The sequence below is a fragment of the Sinohyriopsis cumingii genome, unplaced genomic scaffold (genome assembly GCF_028554795.1).
Source record: "Sinohyriopsis cumingii isolate HCF-2022 unplaced genomic scaffold, ASM2855479v2 utg001759l, whole genome shotgun sequence".
Lineage (NCBI taxonomy): Eukaryota > Metazoa > Mollusca > Bivalvia > Unionida > Unionidae > Sinohyriopsis > Sinohyriopsis cumingii.
This window is the reverse complement of record NW_028316045.1, coordinates 289,762-313,994: the sequence shown is the minus strand read 5'-3', so window position 1 is coordinate 313,994 and position 24,233 is coordinate 289,762. Positions and strand designations below refer to the sequence as shown.

Sequence of the window (24,233 nt, the reverse complement as noted above, 5' to 3'; positions counted from 1 at the left end):
ATCTTTGCACTCATCGACCGCCATGTTCTTCTCCAATGTTGTTTCTCTCCATCGTAAAGGTCATTGAATGGAGGAACTCATTGAAGGCTAGTTTTGTACTTATGATGGATGACCGTAAGGCTGCATTACATGAAACTATCTACGGGTTTTCTTTGGGATTGTTATAGCTACTTTTTGGCTTTATTTTCGCTTCTTTAGGAAAGAATAAAAGCACATGCTACTTTCATTGACAGTTTGATAAAAAAAATTTATTAAAAATATAAATATTTATGTTAATAATTAACGTGAAACAAAGGTATACATACTAAATAAATCATGAATAAATCACATCGTGGTGAAATGCTCGTCGTTATGAATATGGTGAAGGGTGTCCACAACTGTAACTATGTATCTTTGATACATCGTATGACTGATGCAAGGCACGTGTATTTCTAAGAACAATTAAAATATCGTATATCAGATGTTTAAGAATATAGAGTATGTACACTTGTAAAATGGTTGATTATTGGCTATGCTTTGCTGTGTGAAGATTCTATAATTGTAGCGACACCAATGTGTGGATTATAGCCATATAAAATGCTTTATATTTATAAGTTTATGGTATATTTCTCAAAGTGTAAACGGAACTAATTGTATAGTGTTACAAAACTAATATTCATATACATTTGTTATTTTTGTTGCTAAAACGAAATGACATTCAAACTTGTTTGATTTATCAACCATTTTCGACACATTTGAGATAATTATTAGATTGAAAAGCTACACCTATTTATTATCTAATTCAGACGGAAATATAACATGTTTAAGATATAATTTAAAACAAAAACTTAGTCTTTTGAGTAACTAATAATCTTTGTCACAGAATGAATGTATTCCTCTTCTAAGGACGAATACTTATCTATCCTGTATCAGTGTGAATGTGCATATGCACTAGCGAATACACAAATATGTCAGTAAATATTAGACATAATCACTAAAAACACTACCAGTAAATCGAACCACTTTTGCATCCTAGAATGATTGAAATACATCGTAATACAACTATTGATATAAAGTAATACAAATATACATGTAAAGTATTAACAATATAGACATAAAATGAGATATTTGTATATAAATAAAGTAAAAACATATAGATACATATAATTATATAAATGTATATATATATATATATATATATATATATATATATATATATATATATATATATATATATATATAAAGTGAAAAAACTATAGATGTTAAGTTATTAAAATATATATATACATTTACACAATATAGAATTAATCTTAGGTGCCTATATTAAATTTTCAGTTGAATTCCATGAATATATCTCTAATTTCAAAAATATAAGTTTCAGGCTTTATTTGCTGATGTAAATTTTTAAATTCGGATTTCATTTGTTTGTTATGAAGATATTAAGTTTAATCAAGGGCAAATGTAGAATGTGTCAAACGTATATATATATATATATATATATATATATATATATATATATATATATATATATATAAACAATATGTATTTAAGAACACAGGCAGCTCAGTATTTATACAGGCTTATGTAGGAGTGTTGAGTTCCCAGTGTCATGCCGTTCGTAATTAATGTTCCTTTTACCAATACGTTCAGTTAAATCATCTTAGCTTTTGTCCTCTGTACAGTAAACCTCCTTTACTCATCAATGTCCTTTGAATAAAAAATGATAAACATCTTATTCATACAATATATATATATATAAATATATATCCTTGAAATGCATCAGCCATTTGACGAGTTACATTAATATAGTTTGACCATGCCATCAGTTTCTGTTGTGCATTGTTCGCAGTCCGATGCATCAATTTCTCTTGCTGCAGAGATTGATGAAGTTTATGGTGAAGGTTACATGATGTTTACACATCAGTCTGTAAATATAAGAAAAATATTATGTCAAATGAGAGAAAAGCAGTAGCAAATTTTACGTAAATCTATTTCAACACACAGTACTTTGTCAAGTAATTAAGCATGTATTGTTTATCAAATATTAAAACCAGTTATACAGTCCCATATCATTCGTCAGACATTAAATAATGGAAATCCAGGAACGTATATGCAAACAATGCGTTTTGGCAAAAGTCACATAATTGTGGTCAGCTTTGTGACTGATTTATCGAGCCTAGTTTATCTGTGTTGGATAGATTACCGAACTAAAAAAAAATGTTTAATCGTGTATAAAGAAAGTTTTATAACAGCAGAAGACTATGACAGCTGACAGATCATTGAATATTAATAAGAAAACACTAGGCTGTCATGTTTCAGAGTTTGACCTTCAGCTTGTGATCAATATTTCTCAACTTTGCACAGTTATTTTATATGATGGTTAATACAAGTCGTAAAAGAAGGGCTGAAATGGAACATCGGTGTTATATGATGGTAGATACATGTATGAAAGGAATGAGTGAAAAGGAAGAGCGGCTATATATGATGGTTAGTTAATACTTGTCTTAAAGGAATGGCTGAAATGGAATAGCGGTGTTTTATGAAGGTTAATACATGCGTTAAAGGAATGGCTGAAATGGAACAGTTGTGTTATATGATTGTTAATACATGCCTTAAAGGAAGGGCTGAAATAAAATAGCGGTGTAATATGATGTTTAATACAGGCACGGCAGGAATTGTTAAAATGGGACAATGATGTGAGAATATTAATTGCTTGCATATGATACAGCCCACAGTGAAAAAATCGTGGAAATCCTACGTGAGTGATGTGGGCTGCTTGATAATGAAGAAAATCGTAATGACCTGTTACTATCACGCGAATTTTGGTTAGACTAAGAATGAAGCTTTTGAGCTAAGCATTATCAACTGACGTTGGGAAATATGGATCTCCGTAATGATCGTATTAGTAAGCCAAGAGGAAACAAAACATGAATCAAATAAACCCATACAAGACCAAAGCTAATTTCTTAAGAACATTGCCATATTTGTAAAACATCTTATATCTGTGCCTTGGTTCTGTTCAAATATAATTGCTACAAGAAGAGTTAGTAATTCTTTCATTTTTGTAAATTACCAGAATCAATCGACTGATGGTTGATGCTGTATATTATTTTATTAAATATTAATGGCCTGATTTCATAAAACTTTCTGGAATATTGACTGAATATGTATGCTTTACAGTCAGTCGTAGCTTTCCTCTGGTTTAAACACTTACAGATAATATTTCAGTTTAGGTCATTTTGTCAGACATTATAACTTGTAGAGCTTAATCATCTGTTATGCAATTGTTCTTTTTTGTATATTTTCAAGTCTTGACAACTGATGAGGAACATATACTTTTACCAGTATATGCTTGGATAATTTACAGCCATTGACCAGATTCAATTTGCAACGTTTGCTAGAAAACCTTCTCTGGCATACCTCTTTGTAAAGAAACGTAAAGTTAATTACTATCACTATTGGCAGATACAATCATAATATTTGCTGCTTCCTGTTGGGTGAATGTAATAAAGATATAAAACTATATTCCTGCATAAAAAAGCGCGTCTATCATTGTGCCGATCACTGCATACATGTTTTCCCCCCTACGTATCAACATCGAATGTTCACTCTGGAAAGATTACTTGATCTATTGTGATATATTTATGCGCTATTCTGGCCATCACCCAACGAAGACAGCTTCTAATTCGGCACCGGGTTTGTATTGTAATGGAAATCTGCGTTTATCTTATGCTATCTGATGTCATAAAACAGATACATTTGTAGGGTAGAAAATTAAACTGCACTGAGGAATTTCACATTGTCAACATCACAATCACCAGTGTATACTGTAATTTACCAATCAGTTAAAATACAGCGCCAAATATTCGTAATTGTGTCCATTCGTTAGAGCAAAACATGCAGTTATTTCATTTCTATGATTTGGCATATACTTGGAAAAACGATGTACCAGTATACTTTCGAATCTGATTGTCTTCGGGTACGGTTATGCGCATCAACCGTTTAAGATTACGAATGGGGAGCAAGCGACGCTGGGATAAAATACTAAGTGAATACCACCGGTTAGACCTAATACCTATGGGAACTTATAAATCTCATGAGACGATGTTATCATGTTTATAAGAAGAGAAATCATTCAGGCTTTTTTTCTGGTATTAACGCTAGCTAAATAACAGGGCCGTTTTAAAACATTCGCACGTCAGGCTCGCGTTTCAACGACAACCTCGTTGTCTGTGAAAGTTGGTCCATTAACCGAATAATGATGTATGTATGTATGTATGTATGTATGTATTTATGCACTAACAATTAACGAAATTCAGAGAATATATACAGTATCTTCATGTTTTGCAAAACTTGTGTTCAAATATATATATATATATATATATATATATATATATATATATATATATATATATATATATATATATATATATATATATATATATATATATAATATTGCGAATCTATGGTCACAATTTAATTATTAAAATCGTAAATGAAAAGTATGAGAGGAACGTATAGTATAATGAAGTGAATTACAATTTATACTTATAAAAGTCTTTAAAAGCCCGAAATGAATGAAAAGTCGCAAATAATTTCAATACCGGAAATGTACTGGTCCGCCAAGATCCGTGACGTTGTTAAGATGGCGTTGATAGAAACAATTTCAAATAATTTATAACAGTTCCAGAATAATATTATTGTCCTCATCATGAGCACTTTATGTCACCACCGAACAGTCCAAACAAATGATTTTCCTCTCGAAAAATATATAAGTACAATATTAAATAGTCTGCAGACTGGCATCAGGAGCAAAAAAGAGTGAATTACTTCAGAAATCATAATGAAATTAAATGCTTAACTTTCTTCTAATACGCACAGTAAATTGCTACTGTATTTAGCAATGGACCCAATATGACAACATACACTTCTGATTTACAACGTACAAAGTCACAACGTACTATATTCACATGACCTCACTCAACCAGTGGAGAAGCAGCATAATTCCTTTCCAAACTTCCATAGCTATTCAGTCAATGAGTAACTACGCCATAGGCGCGAGTGTTGCTATTTCGATTGTTATTACTATTTCTCAACTCTTACGTAAAGAAATATACACAGATCATGCATGATTTGTGTTTCCAATAGAGCCAAATTACGCACCCAATTTATAGCAAAATATATTCTCTACAGTTTATGTCCAGGAATATAAGTTCAGAAAATTAAAAAAATCATATACCAGAAGTTACAGACTATATATATATATATATATATATATATATATATATATATATATATATATATATATATATATATATACTTACATCATATAGTGGATTCGGCAATCTGTCTGTTTGAGGGCGCCTGATTTCATACTGAAAGATCAATTGCTCAGAATTAGTATGCATATGTAAACATATTAACTCATATGCATGTTATGTTTGTGTGCATATATGGATGCATCAATATATGCGTGTTTGCTTTCATCAATATTAAGGATACTACTTGATACAAACTTTCTAATAAACCACTCCAAAAAAGATATTCCAAATTAATTTAATATCATCGATTTAAATATATGTACAATATAAACATCATGTACATCATAAATGAGGGACCAGTTGTAAAGTGTATAATACATAAGGATAATGTATATTTAACAAACCATATCTTCATTTTGTATTCATTCTTATATGCGTGTTGCCAAGGTGGCGTATAATAGATAGGTCACACTATTCTCTTCATCTTGATGTTATCGGACACAGGGACCCAGTTTTCACTGCTGAATTACAAATATTTGCACTGAAGTTCAAACAAATTTAATACGTTTTACTAAAATCAATGCGTATGTCATTCATTATTTGGGAATATTGGCTTGAAGCAGACTATTGGCGTCCAACAGGAAGTATGAAAAACATTAGTGTTGTTGCATAGCTTTTACAAAAACATGATGATGATCGTCATGTTTCATTTGGTAGTTAAAGCAGTATAAGTTACTGGCATGGTCTAAATTTATATGTTGAATATTTACATTGTATTACACAACGAGTGTATGCCTTTTCAATAATATCAGGTATGTAAACTAAACGTTATTGAAGTATGAAATATATCTGGACAAATAAAATGAAATTGAAACATTGCAAGACATTTTAGGGAAATTTTAAAAACCTTTTTGTTCCAATACTCATTAGTATACATTCATGAAGATTATATTAAGTCATGCAGTCTATGAAAGTTTCTTTTGAACAAAGTTAATATCAATAAAACGCATATTTAAATTACGGGCTCTGGGCATATATTTCATTAAAAGCATGGATATTTTGTAGTAAGCTAAGTCATTCTGTTTTATTTGTGTGTCTTTTATTTTATGAAAACATTTTAAAATATCGTTTTAATTGATTTTATTGGTTTTTTAAGCCCTATTTATTTTTGTTGTGCACTAAAGGGCATATTCATATTTTGCATTGGAACTAGTCAAATATATTTATGATCAATGCCCATGTTAACTAAGTCAATACAGAAATCATACTGTGCTTAGAAAGTGGTACAAGTCAACAAGAACTGTAGTGTGTTTACAGAAATTTACTACTTTCATTGTTATGGCTTTGATTTCAATGGATTGTATATTCAGTAGGGACACCAGATGCATGAAATTATGTTAAAATAGTTCTGTAATAAATCAGTTCGTTTTAAAACACAAAAAGAAGAAAAAGATGAAATAATTCAGGTAAATAAACACGAATGCATTACTAAAATGTTAATAATTAATTCAAACAGGCCCCCAAAAGAAGAACGTTATTTTAGTAACTGCCGTTGTACTTTACTGCAAGGTCATATATTTTGGTAAGTCTTTCAAATATTTACAATTATTCAATATAATAAACTTTCACCTACCTTTTGATTACCAGGAATATAATCAAACATGAAATCCCAAGAAAAGTTTGATTTTGGCTGGTTGTACTCATAACCGTCATCTAAATCTAAATGCAATAAAGAAAACGCAAAGGAAATATTACAGTTAATTTAATGGAGCGTAACCAAAAGTATGAGTTCAAGGCACAAATACATTGTTTCGTAACGTTTCAAGGATTACAGGTTATTCTGGATCTGTAAACAAGATTAAAGATTGGATCTATAAACAACACAAAATGCTGGATCGTTAACAAAGATTAAATGTTAGATATGTAAACAAGATTAAAGGATCGATCTATAACCAAGATTAAAGGTTGGATCTATAAACAACACTAAAGGTTGGATCTATAAACAACACGAAAGGATGGATCTATAAACAAGGTTAATAGTTGCATCTGTAAACAAGGTTAAAGGTTGGATATATAAACACTATTAAAGTTTGGATCTATAAAAATATTAAAGGATGGATCTATAAACAACACTAAAGGTTAGATCTATAAACAACACTAAAGGTTGGATCTATAAACAACACTAAAGGTTGGATCTATAAACAAGATTAAGTGTTGGATCTATAAAAACGATTAAAGGTAGGATCTATAAACAACACTAAAGGTTGGATCTAAAACAAGATTAAAGGTTGAATCTATAAACAAGATTAAAGGTTGGATCTAAAAACAAGATTAAGTGTTGGATCTATAAAAGCGATTAAAGGTAGGATCTATAAACAACACTAAAGGTTGGATTTAAAACAAGATTAATGGTTGAATCTATAAACAACACTAAAGGTTGGATCTATAAACAAGATTAAATGTTTGATCTCTACACACTATTAAAGGTTGGCTCTATAAACAATAATACAGATTGGATCTATAAACAATAATACAGATTGGATCTATAAACAACACTAAAGGTTGGATCTCTAACCATGATTAAAGGTTTGATAAATAAACAACATTTAAGGTTGGATCTATAAACAACAACAAAGGTTGGATCTATAAACAAGATTAAATGTTTGATATATAAACTGATTAAAGGTTGGCTGTGTAGACCAGATTAAAGGCTGGATCGATAAACAACATTAAAGATTGGAACTATAAACAAGACTGTTCTGACATAATTCCATGGAACAAAAGACAAAAACCATGCATACCGAGAATGGAATGTAATGTACAAAATTTACTACACGAAAATTTATATCGATATATTTGTGCACGGAGGCTCCAAGAGAAATAGGTCATGGGAATGATAAAGCGGTATTATGGACAATAATAATAATAACAATAATAATAATCATGACACATGAAAAGAATTACATAATATTTACTTGGGACAATATTGTAGGCAGAACTGCACGCGTGTCATAAACTGATGCTAGACTCTACGTTGGATTATCTGTATTTGTGTGCGTTAGTTTGTTTGTGCAATATATATTTACTGTGCCTGTAGCTCTGTATTAATTTATGTAAACTACTTAAAATCTGCTTACGGTTACAACAGTAAACAATGAAAACAAATATTATAATTATATAAAACATTTATTGTACTTTCAGAACAGTACAATATATATATTCCTCATGTATGATAATTTTATGATCTGTTATAGCTGCGTTGTCCTTATATTGTTATTAAAACGTTGGACTGATATTAATTTCTTCTAACCATGGTCTTTACTTAAATATGTAACAGGGAGTATTCACCAAAATACTATTTTAGTAACATATATGCTCACTGATTACTCTGTTGGTTATTTACTATTAAATAAGCCTACCAATAAAATAGTATTAGTTTTACAAGCTTGTATTGTTCGTTTTTATATATTTTATATTAAAATATATGAACTCTTTTGCTACTAAACATTATGTACGTACTGTCCTGATCACCCGTGTCAATGTCTGGATGAGATTGTTGATCTGATGTAATGTTAAGATCACGACGATTACCGGCTGATGGCATATTCACATATGACTTCCATTGGTGTGGTCCAGAGAATAGCTGACTCTGAGTTGGATTGTATAGTTTTGTGGGAATCCCAAAAGGAGAGAAACCGTGTGATGAAGCTCTGGATCTATAAGAATAAATATTGAAGAAAACAACAATTGCTCTGCCGAAACTGAATTTATTACACCAACAAAAGTTAATGCAACTTACCAGCATATATAGACTTTGAAACGCTGCTCCACGATACCTGTAAACCAGGCTTGTACAATGTACTTACTCTCCAATCAGAAAAGGTGAACCTATCTTTCCGGCGTATCTTGTTATTACACAAATATAACCGTAAACAAAATTGCAAGAAACCAATCATGCCTTTGCAAATATGGAGCACATGCTAGTCTTGATGCATCTCTACAACAATTTAAATGACCAATACATACATATTAAGGCAATAGTAAGCTGTTCAAGTTTTAACATTTATAAGGCAAGTAAAATGTAAACATTGTTTTAATTTAATGAAATATAGGCATACTCTACTTCGTAAACCAAAGTAATACAGGTATCACTATAGTCAGTTTACTGTTTGTGTTCAGTTCCCTGTTCGGATAATATCTGTATAATATTGTATTGCTCGAAACGCAATAGTCGAATGCAGTCTCTTTTCATTAGAATTGTAAACTGCTTGACAATAGGTGACTGTATCGAGATAAATTATGAACGAATCGTGTCATCACATATAAACAATAATACGACAGGTACATAGGAGCATTACATTTTTCTAAATTATTGTTATTATAGACTATGAATTGATTACGCAAAATAAACACATAAAACAAGAGAGCTAACTCAACGCTTTCTATAATATATAAAATGACAGTACCTTTCGTCGTAGGATGAACTATCTGCGGAGTCATTCCTGTGTCTAATTCTTCTACGGTAGATGACTAATACAATAACTATCAGCAATAAAAGTGCCCCAAGTGGAATTCCGACTCCTAAACCGACGACAAGTTCAAACGTATCTGAAAATACGGAAAGTATACGACTATTTGACTAACCTTTGATGCTTTGAATTTATCAAATTATACACAGAGTTTTCATAGAATATTGTCATTAAAAGGAACATGTTTTATTTATCTAAATATAAGGTTCCATTAGAAATAAGCAATATTTAAACTTCATTATCGCTACACGATAATGTAAAATTCATCAACTTTATTCAATTAAGAGCTAGAGGCTTTCATGAATGTATGTTTATAAGTGGATACTTTAATTTTAATATATTTTTGTTGTTACTCATATGATATAAAATAATTTTATTTAATTTACCTGTGGGTTTGTAAACTTGTCTGAAATATAAAAGATAACTGATTATTATACTTAGACAAACGTTTCACAATGCGGAAATATGACCTTCAACATTTATTAATAACAAAACATTATTCCATTGTACAATTTTGATGTAATGATTGAAATAAACATAAAAGATTATAAGAAACGACCAGCTAACCTCTATTCCATATGTTATTAAATATTTAAAATGATAATATAGTTCATAACGGATATTAAACATAACATAATATAAGTAAGACAATATCCAACTTGAAAAAGTATACTGTATTCTTCCAAACTGATATTTAAGTTTCAATCTATTGTATTCAAACGCATACATGCACGTATACACACATGCAGCCAATGAGGAAATGGAGAGTACGATAAGAACTAATATAGTTTTAAACATATACGTGATTTCACTGCTTATAAATTTGTATTATAATAGAGTAATTATTTTATTTGTTTACCGACACACAGGACCATTCTCTTCAACAACGCATTTGTAGTCATTTGGACATGGGTGTTGGATTATAGTATATAGCACACACTGGTCATCATCTTTATTTACTGTTGGAATAAAACAATAAATGTATTTACCTAAACAACGAGACCAGTGCATATTCAACAATATGTAAGGGACGCTAACATAAATAGGTAAAACACAATTTTTCTGTGTAAAGGAATAACTCAAGGTAAATATTTCGTGTGAGGATATATTAGGTTAAAATAAAACAAAGACAATAGCTAAATGTTCTATTTCGCTTTTAGTTACTTATCTGGATCACTTTACTTATGTCTGTGATATACATTTCTTGATTTCTTTTTTATCTTGATATATTTGAGATTGTCAGTATCTGTACGATTAACCAACACACACGAAATTGTGCTAATATATTTTACAATCATTTGCAAACAAGTAGACAGTGTTACAATTGCCACAAGTGTTAACAGTGACACAAGTGATTTAGATGTCAAAGCTTTTATTTCGAGAAAATTAAAATGATGAAAACATCTGAAATAATTTACTCTATGTCATTATTTGTGTCACTAAGTTCCAGATAAGCCACATAAAGTCCTGTATTTTCGGAGCATAGTATCATAACTATATTCTTAGTTTTGTTTTAGGCTGACACTGAACTCACCTTTCTGGTTACCGAGTTGAGCGGAAGAAACTGTAGCATATTTTCCGTCTATCGAAAAATTGGCATTATAGCTTTCTGCTACAGCTTTAATAAGCGACCCATTGGCTGTATTGGTGTTTTGGGTTATTACGATTGCATTCACATTCAAACTCCCTATCCTGTAATAAAAAAAAGTATTGTGCTTTTGGTTATTACGATGGTATTTACATTCAAACCCCTTATAATGTAATAAGAAAATATTGTGTTTTGGGTTATTACGATGGTACTTACATTCAAACCCCTTATCATGTAATAAGAAACTATTGTGCTTTGGGTTATTACGATGGTATTTACATTCAAACCCCTTATCATGTAAAAAGAAAATATTGTGCTTTGGGTTATTACGATGGTATTTACATTCAAACCCCTTATCATGTAAAAAGAAAATATTGTGCTTTGGGTTATTACGATGGTATTTATATTCAAACCCCTTATAATGTAATAAGAAACTATTGTGCTTTGGGTTATTACGATGGTATTTACATTCAAACCCCTTATCATGTAAAAAGAAAATATTGTGCTTTGGGTTATTACGATGGTATTTACATTCAAACCCCTTATCATGTAAAAAGAAAATATTGTGCTTTGGGTTATTACGATAATAAGAAAATATTGTGCTTTGGATTATTACGATGGTATTTACGTTCAAACCCCTTATCGTGTAAAAAGAAAATATTGTGCTTTGGGTTATTACGATGGTATTTACATTCAAACCCCTTATCATGTAAAAAGAAAATATTGTGCTTTGGGTTATTAGGATGGTATTTACATTCAAACCCCTTATAATGTAATAAGAAAATATTGTGCTTTGGGTTATTACGATGGTATTTACATTCAAACCCCTTATAATGTAATAATAAATAATTGTGCTTTGGGTTATTACGATGGCATTTACATTCAAACCCCTTATAATGTAATAAGAAAATATTGTGCTTTGGGTTATTATGATGGTATTTACATTCAAATCCCCTTTCATGTAATATCACAATATTATGATTTGGATTATTACGAGGGTATTTACATTCAAACCCTTTATCCTGTAATAATAAAGTATTGTCATTTGGTTAATTACGATGGTTTTTCACATTCAAACTGCATATTATGTAATAAGAAAATATTGCAAAACTACCGTTGGTAATTATACTGTTGTAATACATGTACTATTTCAAATGCGCGAGATTTGAGCGATATCGAAATAAACAATTAATTCTTGCATTAGTTATTCAAAAAATGGCAGAATTTTATAAACTTATCATTTTGGGGTTCGATGAAAATGGTTATGATTTTATAAAAAATGTTAGGGGCATAACTCAGAATCTTAGTAGTAAGGGCATGTTGCTATACATTGTTTATGTTTTTTGCGAAGGTAACTTCAATCAGCAAAAGAAAGGAACCATTTGCAAAAATTGTGTCTTAAAATACTGACACAGTTGCACTAATAATACAAAAATTGGGTTTAGTTCTCATGTGGTAATGAAACTGAATAATGCTTCAGCATTGGTAAATACACGACGTTTTATATACAATTTCCGTTTTTACGATTGCATGTGTTAAACAATTGGTTAATTTATTTACAAGTATACTTCATCAGGTAGTGTTCTAAAGGCGAAGTTCGGAATGACACTATATTTCAAGCAAAATATCAAAGTAGGAAAAGAGTGACAAGCAACTGATGATGTTCAATATCAACCAATGAACCACATAGCTTGCATTTCTTGTTTTAACTGATTCAAAAGTGGCACACACACACACAAACACACTCACACAGACACACACACACACACACACACACACACACACACACATATATATATATATATATCTCGTCCAGAATAACGTTTCTTTAAAAACAAAACAAAACAAAGTCTGACTTTCAATTAAAATATGTCTTTTTTAAGGAATCGGTAGATTTCATATTTAAAATAGTAGTAAATAGTTCATTAAAAATATTATTATGTCGTGTAACAGGCCGGTAGTTCGAAGTGTTGTATCAAATGTATATACCTTCTGTATTTTCCCCACAAAACAAGATTCAGGAACAATGCCCTAACCCAAAACATGATTTGAAAACGAGCGATATAAATATTCAAACAGAGTCAGCATATTTTATACACTCAGTAGGTTTTATATAACCGTTGCTTTATTGATCATCTTTCAACATTTGCAATAGCCTTTCGTAGACTTCAAAGGATGTAATAGTCATGTATTGCCTCGTTTTCAGATGATTTAATTTGGAGCAAAGAACAGTTAAAATTGCATTCTTCCCGATTTTCAGCGTAGTTTTGTATTGTAAACCTTTCAATTACTTTCATATATTGTTTGGTTTTGACTTACAATTGTTCTATGTTCAACATTATTGTAACCCCTGTTGGGCTGTGATTTACAATGCACATGCCACATATTACTTAAACTATCTATATGTGAGATTTATTACGTAATAAATTGTGCGTTAAATCGTCAATAAGTCTAATGTTTGCTTAGACAATATTATATTCAATGTTGTAATTTCGGTGTCTCCCATCTCATAAATAGTTTTGCAATATTGTATGTTGTCTAGCAAGTAAAATTAGTATTTTTAATAAAAATCTCACACTAATTGGCGGATGATAATAAGATAATACTTTTCATTGATACACATTCACGTTGGATATATTGCGTAGAGCTATAATTGATGATATAGCACATTCAATAACCGGTTCCATTATGTGCGCAAAATGACCTATATATCTCGTCCATTAAGTTTGGTTAGAATAAATAGATTCGGAGATACTTCAAGTGATATGTCTATATCAGATTTGTTCGTTTCTTTATTTCTGTTTGTAAGGAATATACCATCCAAGAAATGTCAAAGCAGAATTGGCACAGAATCGTCTGTTTAAAAAATCGTTTACTCATCATGATTTTATCAAATTAAAATAAACATTTATTCCTCTTCGTGCAATATATTTGCAAACCAGGAACATAGATATACAACTTACAACCCAATCAGTGGTTTCTAATTTTCACTTATGACCCTATTTGCTATTTTGAAAAAGAGAACTTTCCTCGGGTATATAAACATTCTTTGATGTACCAAAACAACGTTTAGATAACTTAAATCAAAGGAAATATTTGCTATCAATCTGTTTTCCAAAGACAAAGTATTTCCGAAGAGAATAAATGTAATAACGTCGGAGCATTACATTTCTTTTCTTGCATACGTGTTATGTTATTTAATCTGTGCAATACTAAACTTTAAGATTATGACCAATCGTCTATAGATATTAAAATTCATATGATGAGCCATGAAATCCTATTTCAAGTCTTGAACGGCAAGTAAAATTAATTGTGGGAAGGCTCTAAATAAGAAAATAAAAACAACCAATGGGTACCAAAATAATACTTTGATGATATTGAACACTAACTATTTTCTCATGTAAAAACATTCAGTTTAATGCTGGTAACATCTGAAACATGAATGTCTAATATTTCGAAATAGGACAATTGGCGTTTGAACAAATATACTGTCAACAATTAACGCGATCAAACGATAATGGTACATTTGCATTTTGACCAAAAACTCTTTGAGAATATGTTTATAATATTTATGGAAAGTTATGTTTGGAATTACCTAAACTACTTACGTAATTAGAAGGATCTCAACGCTGACAAAATCGCTCCCAAGTTTTCGATGAAAATACTCCCAGAGCTGCAACGTAAAATGTATTGGACTTAACACTGAAACACATGCTTGTATTATGTACATTTTATTTAATTTGTGTATCTGATTTATTGTTTGTAAGTTTTAAAATCTTTATGTTTTATTTATCTCATTATATGTCAAAATAATGTAGTTCTGTATATTATGAACTTATACTTTTTCCAGAAAAAGGTTGACCTTGACTGTTCATTTTCACAAACACAAAAGGCTGACCTGGTTCCCGACCTTAATTAAAAATTAGTAACAGGCACGTGAAGAAGCTATTTTTTTATTTTCTTATTATGGGACTAATAAGAATGAGATCGAAGCTGTATTGAATACATCATCCTCGATTTGCAAATAATTTTTAGTGAAGTAAACAACTTTCATTCTCTGAGTAAAATGCTTGGTTCTTATTAAGGACATACAGGGGCTAAGTGATTTTTTTTTTTGTAAACATGAACACGTGGCCTTTACCTGTGGCGTAAAATTCTAATTTTAAATCATCATTAGAGAATTATTAACTGTTGGGAGTTTACACTGGAAAGTGTCTGTTTTGTCGTTTGGAGTTATTTCTAATATTTTGGATTCAAAAGGATAATTTTCTTTATACTGGAAATATACGTGTGCTGATACGAAATTCATGAACAAAGAAATTCCTTATAAAAATTTATTCGGATTTCCAAAACCGGAGTGATATTTATTGTTTCTCCAAGGAACTGTAGACTTCAACACAGTACAGGTTACATTATACGTCATCACCTTCCATCTTGGATTCTTCGTCGGGACTCGAACTTGAAATCATTAGAACATTTTAGTATTAGGATTTCTAAATTTTATTCGTGAATTATTGTTCGATTATTTTTGGATTTGATTTTTAAAACCTAAGTTAATATTTTTTCATTTTTACAGTATTTTTCCAGGGAAATAATTTATTATATTTTTTCAAAGCTTGTTGTTTTCACTGTCTTGCATTAGTATGTATTTGAGCCTAAACAAGTAACACTTGCTTTATTCAGTAATCCAGAGGCAGTCATAATAAATAAGATGAGAAGTTGATAGTATTAGAAAGTTATCGTTGTACATGCATGACAACCATTTCTTCAACAAACCAGGAGACTTAAAGTGTTTATTTCATTAAAAGTAATAATGTTGAAGTAAAATAATTGTTTTCTCAGTTGGTTCTGTAGATATTAATAGCTTATCGAATACCTTGTATTGAACATATCTATAAAAGTCTTGCTTATGCATTTATTTGATATGGTTACGAGTTTTAGCTATAAGTTCTAATATATGTAAATTTAATATTGTAAATGTGTGCTGTCATGAATAACTTACGAAAAGTGTTCTTAGTCGACCAATCTACGATATTAATCCAACTATTGATTGTGTCTTAAATATATTCATAATTTTCTTTGACATTCATTATATTTAGATATGCCCAAAAGTAGACTTTGCCTTTAAATCAAACATTTCAATCGATAGAAATTCTCATGTTATTCTCGTATTGTAACTAGTTTTCAAAAGAGAAATATATAATGTAATTAGTTTAGGTATCACACTTTGAAAAGTGGGATTATACTAATTTATTGTTAATCGAAGCAAAGGTACTCGAATAATTTTATGCAACATATTTTACATTATTGTGCATGAGGAACATTGACTGTATTGGCTCTAATTGCACTGCATGTTTCAGCTGTCATCTATGTTGGCACTAAATACATCTTTACGATCAGATAGCCTCAAGGCTTATTCAATATAGGCCTGCCCCTGAAACGTATATACTAAAAGGAGAATTTTGTACAAGAGTGCAAACTGTACACATCTGTCGACATCTGTCAACCATTTGCCACCTCACTTTTGAATCTATAATGCCAATAAATCCAATCCTATCCTTTAAAATCCCGTTTTCAAATGGATCATAACCTACTTATGCATATGCTAATTTATCTGCAGCTTAAATTGTCTTCTGTTATCACATAACGTATTGTTTAATCATGAGCATGTAGCTTCACGTTATGCTTGACACTCTCCGAAGCATATCGGAGTTAGGATTTTTCTGGACAATATAAAACCACTACATGCGTTTAAATTTGGTGTTGTTGTCAGTGTGATGTACATTCTTTAAAGCTCAAGAGAAAGTTATTTTATTTGATGTTAAATAATAAATCAAACAGAAACATACAAGAGCAGAATAAAAATGATAGAATATCAAGTAGAGTATTGCTATATCTTGAATGAACAAAATGCACATGCACGCACAAGGCAACAATTGTCCACCATTTCTCATTATTTAAAATAACAAACTTGTTAAAAGATAATATTTTTACTTGAGTGACTATTAGTTGGAAAAATGCGACAATACAAATCGGTTTTGTATGCATTTTTCCAATAATACAAAAGTAGCTTACCGTAGTATTGACAGCCCTGTGGTATTTGTAGTAGGTAGTGGGTAGGTCCAGGCTTTCATTAAGCATTGGCGTAAACGTGAAGTTTAGCATTAATGTCACCGAATATATTGTCTCATTAGACGTACAATTGTCACCATTTTGATGAAATCCCAAGAAACATGAACAGCTGTAACTTCCATTTGTGTTCATGCAAGTATGTTGGCATCCAGACGTTCTCATGAAACACTCATCGATATCTGAAAAAATCATGATCATCAACAGTATTGATAAATAAATCCACTAGTGAAGGACTGAAACAACGTCTTATTTGTTCTTAGCCTTTAATTGACGGAATTTACGTCCCATTTGTTCATTATATTCGTTATAACTGTATTTGAAATAAATAATTTGCAAATTAAGAATTTGAAAGAAAATGGAAAACAATTAGTAGCACTAAATGCTGTGCTGTCGACATAAACATTACTAAGGAAACCTAAAATATGTTCAATACTGTCCATTTGCCAGCAAGTTCAACACATTATATTTTAAGAATGAATAAGCCCATATTCTTATATGTTAACTTTGTACACTGTATGTTTTGCTAAGTCCAGTGATACACACATGGTTCATCACTGGCACCGTGTACTACAAACAATTAAAATATCACAAAATTGGTTTTATGCCACAGCTATTGTATCGAACCCACAATAAATTTATATTATGCCTATTTCAGTTCTCTGTTTTATGTACGCTTAGAAATCTCAATATAAAGACAGAATGTTAATTTCTCTGAATTATGCATACTATTATCGTCCATAGATATGTTGTTTGCCCCTTTCCCTATGGAAACTAAATTTTTGTTTGCAACGCCTCATAATATTTTCAGTCTGTATATGTAGCCCTTCAAACCATATTATAGCATAATATGATCAATGCTTGAAGCACTTAGCATAAACGGCAAAAGAATATAAACTGTTTAGAAAACTCCTTACGTACCATCCCAGCAATGAGCTTTCCAGCCAGGGTTCATTTACATAGTGCCATTTATGATTATACTTAGTCTTAGTATCCGTACCAATGGAACAGTAGTTTATTTACCCATCGAGGGTACTCTATAATTAGTAGGCAGTGACCTAATGCGAGATAAGGTTGTGGTTAACACTCATTAGCCTTGTTCTGATCAACAAGTCGATCATGTTTACATCCTGCTTTTGCAGTTTCTAGGGCTATGGCAACCTGCTGAGAATGATCTTAATCAGGAACCTATTCATTTGATAATAATAATAATAATAATAATAATAATAATAACGAGGACTTTGTATATCACCTAATCTTTAGAAGCGCTCAGCGTTTTACAACATTAAACACCGATAACATAAAACACATATATAATGCTATGATTACGAAACGCAAACACTGTGAAATTAAAAAAAAAACATATAAACATGCTGAAAGTATTTACGGTAGGAAATATTATTAGGCCTTTACGTTTGTTCTCGCTATCGAAATAAGTTAGTTTTAAGAGCACTCTTGAAAGGGGTCAATGTGTCATTGTGTCTACGTTCAGTGAACAATTCATTCCACGTTGTTTGGCCCTGGTATGCAAAAGAAAGTTGTCCAAATGACTTCGTTTTCATAGTGGGAATAATGATTATACGATTGTCAGAAACAAGCGTAAGTATCTTGCTGGTGTGTACATATGGGTGTGGTCGAATAGGTATGTTGGACTGGAAACTGTCAGGGAAACGTAACACAGAGAGCAAATTTTGTTTTTTATTCTGAATCGAAGGTATATTTAGTGTCGGTTACAGAGCAGCGTGGAGGTGAGCTCTGATCGTGGTACTCTAATTATGATCTGAACAGCAGTGTATCTGAAGTAAATATTGAGATGAACCAGACATAATTGAGTTACAATAGTCCAGTCTTGGAAATACTAATGAAAACACAAATGTCTTAGTGTCATCAACTGAAAGATATTTGCGAATGGAGCTGATGCGTCTCAGCTCAAGATATGTAGTCTTGCATATGTTTATGATATATTTGTGCAATGTTAGGGTACTGTCCAGAGTTACACCTGGGTTTCGTACTGACTGAACTTAACGTTGGTGCCTCCAATATGTATTGTTTGAGGGAGAGGATGTGAATGAGAAAGTCTTTTTGTTGTGATCATGATAGCCTCAGTTGTATCATCGCTCGTCTGCAACTTGTTACATGTCATGCATGATTTCACATAAAACACCTTGGATGGTAGCATCAGCTTCAGTTGGGTGGCTAGATTTGCATATTTGGGTGTCGTCAGAGTGCAACTGTTACGAAACTGGCTGATGGTCAATGACACAAGAGAGGGGCTGAGTGTATAGAATGAATTGAACAGGTCCAAGAACAGTCTCATCTGGAACAACACAACATAGATTAACTGGGCTGGAGTGTATTCCATTTGCAGACACGATTTGTGTCCTGTTGACCAACTAGTACTTGAACCACATTAAGGCTGTATCATGAATGCCAAATACATGCTGGGGACGGTGAAGTAATATATCATGGTCTAGTGTGTCAACCGCTGTAGACAAATCAAGGAGGGTTATGACTGTAATCTTTCTGCTATCCAATGCAGAGAGAATGTCAATAACTACTTTTAAAGAGTAGTTTCCGTACTGTAGCAAGGGCGATATGCATATTGTACATTGGTGAACAGACTGTTTGAATTCAGATGAGATGCAAGCTGGGATAGAACAACCGTTTATATGATTTTATATATGAATGAGATATTAGAAACTGGGTGGTAGTTATTTAAAACGTTATGATCAAGTGTTGGTTTCGTCCGCAGAAACTTTACAATGGCAGCTGTGAACAATGATGGGAATTCTAGTGAAGGCAATAGGGACTGGTTCAAATTCTGTATCCCAATCTGTCTGGTGACGACGAGTCAATTTAAATTGTGCTGTCAAGCTTATCTAGAATGGTTTCTACTCTGTCACGGAATAAGTTTGAAAACAGGTCCGGAAGGTCGACTGGAAGAAGGTAGTTGGATGTAGTGTACATTTGTTCCTTGACATTAGCTTGTTAGTAATATCGAATAGCTCTTTGCAGCTGCAACTTTCCATGATCTTAGTATTGTAGTGGGGTATTTTCTCTGCATGGCCTATGTTTTTGACGCACTTTATAGCGGCTTCATAGATTTGCTTATGCATAATGAGTCTGGTGGAAAGTCAAAGCCTCTCAGCTGTACGGCGATCTCTTTGAACAGTGCGAGGCTGGTAGATAGCATTGCTATACCACGGAGAACACCTTTTAATTGATACTCTGCACTTGGTGGCTGTTGCATTTTAGTCGAGTAATGAACGCAGGCAGTTATCTAGTTTTTATGTTGTAGGAGGTAAGCAAGTTGTTAGATTTGCTTGGATGTCCTGCATTAGTTTGGATCTATTTATCATACGGATGTTTTTCTTTGCAGACAATAAAGGTGGAGGGTTAGGGAATCATACGTCAAGATGGTATATAATGCATAGGTGATCTGATCCAAGTTCGTGGGATTCCAGGGGGAACCGTATAATGTCATCATGAGGTCTATAAAGAATCCACTCTAAAATGTGACCATATTTATGGGTGGGTTTTTAACTGACTGATTGAAGTTAAAAATATTAATGGAATCTAGGAGTTTTTGTATGTGTTTGAGTTTCAGGGACAGCCAAAGTGAACTTTAAAATCTGTAATAATAATCAGGTTGCCACCTATCGAAATCCCCTTCTCCAGTGGATTCTGAAACTGCTAACAGATTTATTGGTTACGATTATGCTGAAGTTTTGCTCTCAGTACTGATGAATCAAACGACATTGAACACAGTGATCCACTTTTGCCTACTCTTTATTTCAATCCGTTACCAAAATGAGCAAGATACTTATATATCATGTTTGTTTCAGGGAGTTAATTGGGTAATTGAAATAACACATATAGCAGTTGGCTATTTAATGACAAATGGGTACCTTATTAGAAACTAGCGATTATCTTAGGAACACGCTGGTGACAAGTGGGAAGTGATAATTCACATTGTTGTTACTAAGTCATTTCGACAGAAAACTTAGTTTAAACCTTGTTACGCGAGTGGTTGGTAATTTAGGGGTCAACAAGACCTATCAGAAGATGCAGGTTAATTGGTATTGACCGCGAGGCGAAAGAATTGTTTCAAAATGCAGTAGATCCTGTCACACATGCCAAATAGTAGCAAACCTCAATCAGAATATACTAAAGCTCATTTACAACCTAATCTTAAAGAATCGTTTAGCAGAGTAATTGTAAAATGTATATGTCCCTTACATAAGACCTAGTCAGTCAGCCTATACTTGTTAACCATAAAGTGTACATCCACAAAATCTGCAGCGGCAATTTATTTGAGGACAAACAAAACTAAAACTATACTAAAATCATTGATGGATGTTTTAAACACTTGTGGCCATCTAACACCTGTCCGGTGTAAACAAGGATGAAGTTATATATCTAAAATGTTCCTGCAGTTGTGAATGCATTATGCATCCGACAGTCGTCAGTCGTCTACCTATCACACTGAAAGTTAAAAGAGTTAGAAATATACGGTCGGTCATAACTGGTGCAGATCTGAGATAGCTCCGAGTGATATAGAGCCCATTCCTTATGTACAAGTTGATTGTTCTGTGGCAAAGAGTCGGCCAGGAGCTCGAGGGGTCCCGGGATATAACGGACATGTATGTGTCTTTGTAGATGAAAAACCCAATTCGTAAAGTCCCACACCATGACAGAAAGGTCTTGGGACATGGTTCATACTTTTTGTTGGAGTCAAATCACATTTGTGTGATTGCGTTGTTTTAGATACGTCACCACTGAAGAGTTGTCAGACAGAATGGGAAAACCATTGCCAAGCAATTATTTTTGATACTGGTGAAAGGCTTCTAAACTTGCCGTCCTCACCAGAAGTAATGATCTGATGTTGTCCTTCCTGGGGAGAGCATGCACCACTGACGTCCCGAAAGGATGGCAGTAAGTGGGCTCTCCAGACTTCCGAACTCGCATTGGTGCAAGCTGTAATCTAGTGCGGCTTCCAATCTACATATGGCGCCTCAATTGTTGAGAGCATGGTCAAATTGGAGGACTACGTTCCTTGCAGAAGAAATAACAGAAATGCAGTACAAAGCAACATAAGACAATGAGGTCCATTAGTAAGTAAGCCAAGTAGGTCAAGGTATTCTCGAGCTGATATAATTCCTCGAAAGTAACGTGTTAACATTGATGGATTAAATACTCGATTTTAGAGGACCAGCACATGTCTTTAAAACGCAATAAATGCGCAGAGCTAAAGGATGGAACGTTTGACCCACATATTAATACGAGTCCATAAAAAGCAGCGAATCATCCAGGTAATATATAATGACAATATTACCTACATGAGGAAGAAGGTATAACTTTGTGGGCCTCAACATGATGTTAGAATTCCGTGTGGGCGCAGAGTCATACCAAATGAAGGGTACCTGCATAAAAGTGATAGCAGAAGATCGCAATATATTGCTCAATGTATGGAAGGTCAAATATGGCCTGTAAGTATCGAATCATTGAAGGATGACACTCCACTGATAAGGATACCATGGTAAATTAAACTCATCTATATGTGCAAGTACAGATGCAATTATAAAAATGTAAAGAGTTCTTTAAGAGCATAGAGACATGCATAAATAATGTAGCCATAATCTAACTTGTGAAGTGGCATAGGCTACCAATGCGAGCTACGAAGGGCTCGTTAAACATAACGAAATGTTTATGAAGATAAAAACACGCAATGCGCCTGAATACAACAAGCATATATTACAGACCTGTACCTATCCGACTAAAGCGGAAGAAATACAGACATGTACACGAATGTCTAAATTACACAAAAAACGTACACAGAAGAAAAGGGATCTGAGGCAAAGTTATAGAGACCTATACAGTAGGTGTTTATATATATATATATATATATATATATATATATATATATATATATATATATATATATATATATATGCTGCTACACCATACATATAAGTATGAATTCTCCTTGCCTCTCATAGAAATCATCAGTTGAAAATGTATCTGCTATATTAATATCATGTCCAAAGTGCTAATGTAAGTGTAAATGTCATACGTTTTCCTGTTTACACAAATGTTTCTAACTGACGCAAGGTGGAAATTATCTCATGCCTCTTCAATATCGAACTTAAATTAATTTGGATCGAATAATTAATTTTATTTTCAGATTCTATAGGTAGCTCCTAAGACAATATCAGGACAAGTAATGAAAAGATGCCTAAGCAGTCAGATCGTTGAAAATGTATTTTATACATTCTCATAAATGCTTTAGAAGTAGTCATAAAGAATGACCTTTACTTACCATACGAGCAATTAATTCCTTTCCATCCTGATGTACAGTTGCAAGTATAGGAGCCATTTGAATTTGTACATGTTCCGCCATTTACACATGGATTAGTGGTGCATTCGTCAACATCTGCAAAGATCATGACATAAAAAAATCTATATTTGTGACCTTGATTAAACTATTTGAACCTTCGAACATTCTGGGAAAAAATAATCTGATCGGTATTTGTATGTTTAGAAGCTTGCTACGATTAAAATCTCTTCATATGCAGTAAATGAATCAGAAAGGCGTCAAAAAGAACGTCTTGTTTATACGTTGACTTTTTATAACCGTTGAAAAAATCGTGCAGGTTAAATTGTACAGTTAGCGTGCTTGGAAAGATATTAATGCTCAGTTTGTAAGGTGTCTTGTATTGAATAATGTCCGAGAAGAGGCAGTTTTAC

At 32.3% G+C, this 24,233-nt stretch overlaps 1 protein-coding gene across 1 annotated transcript in view; it reads right to left on the bottom strand.

Moving 5' to 3' along the window:
* Nucleotides 1-221: 221 nt before the first annotated feature.
* Nucleotides 222-24,233, bottom strand: part of LOC149771578 (uncharacterized) — a 122,477-nt gene continuing 98,465 nt past the window's right edge. Inside the window, exons 52-62 of the mRNA XM_089948329.1 lie at nt 23,806-23,919; nt 17,433-17,668; nt 14,966-15,030; nt 11,304-11,461; nt 10,629-10,728; nt 10,156-10,175; nt 9,707-9,848; nt 8,760-8,956; nt 6,874-6,959; nt 5,304-5,354; nt 222-1,904 (exon numbers count right to left, since the gene is read on the bottom strand). Coding sequence (XP_089804455.1) covers nt 1,893-1,904; nt 5,304-5,354; nt 6,874-6,959; nt 8,760-8,956; nt 9,707-9,848; nt 10,156-10,175; nt 10,629-10,728; nt 11,304-11,461; nt 14,966-15,030; nt 17,433-17,668; nt 23,806-23,919 — 1,181 coding nt within the window. The 3' untranslated portion in view covers nt 222-1,892. The remainder of the gene's footprint in view (nt 1,905-5,303; nt 5,355-6,873; nt 6,960-8,759; nt 8,957-9,706; nt 9,849-10,155; nt 10,176-10,628; nt 10,729-11,303; nt 11,462-14,965; nt 15,031-17,432; nt 17,669-23,805; nt 23,920-24,233) is intronic.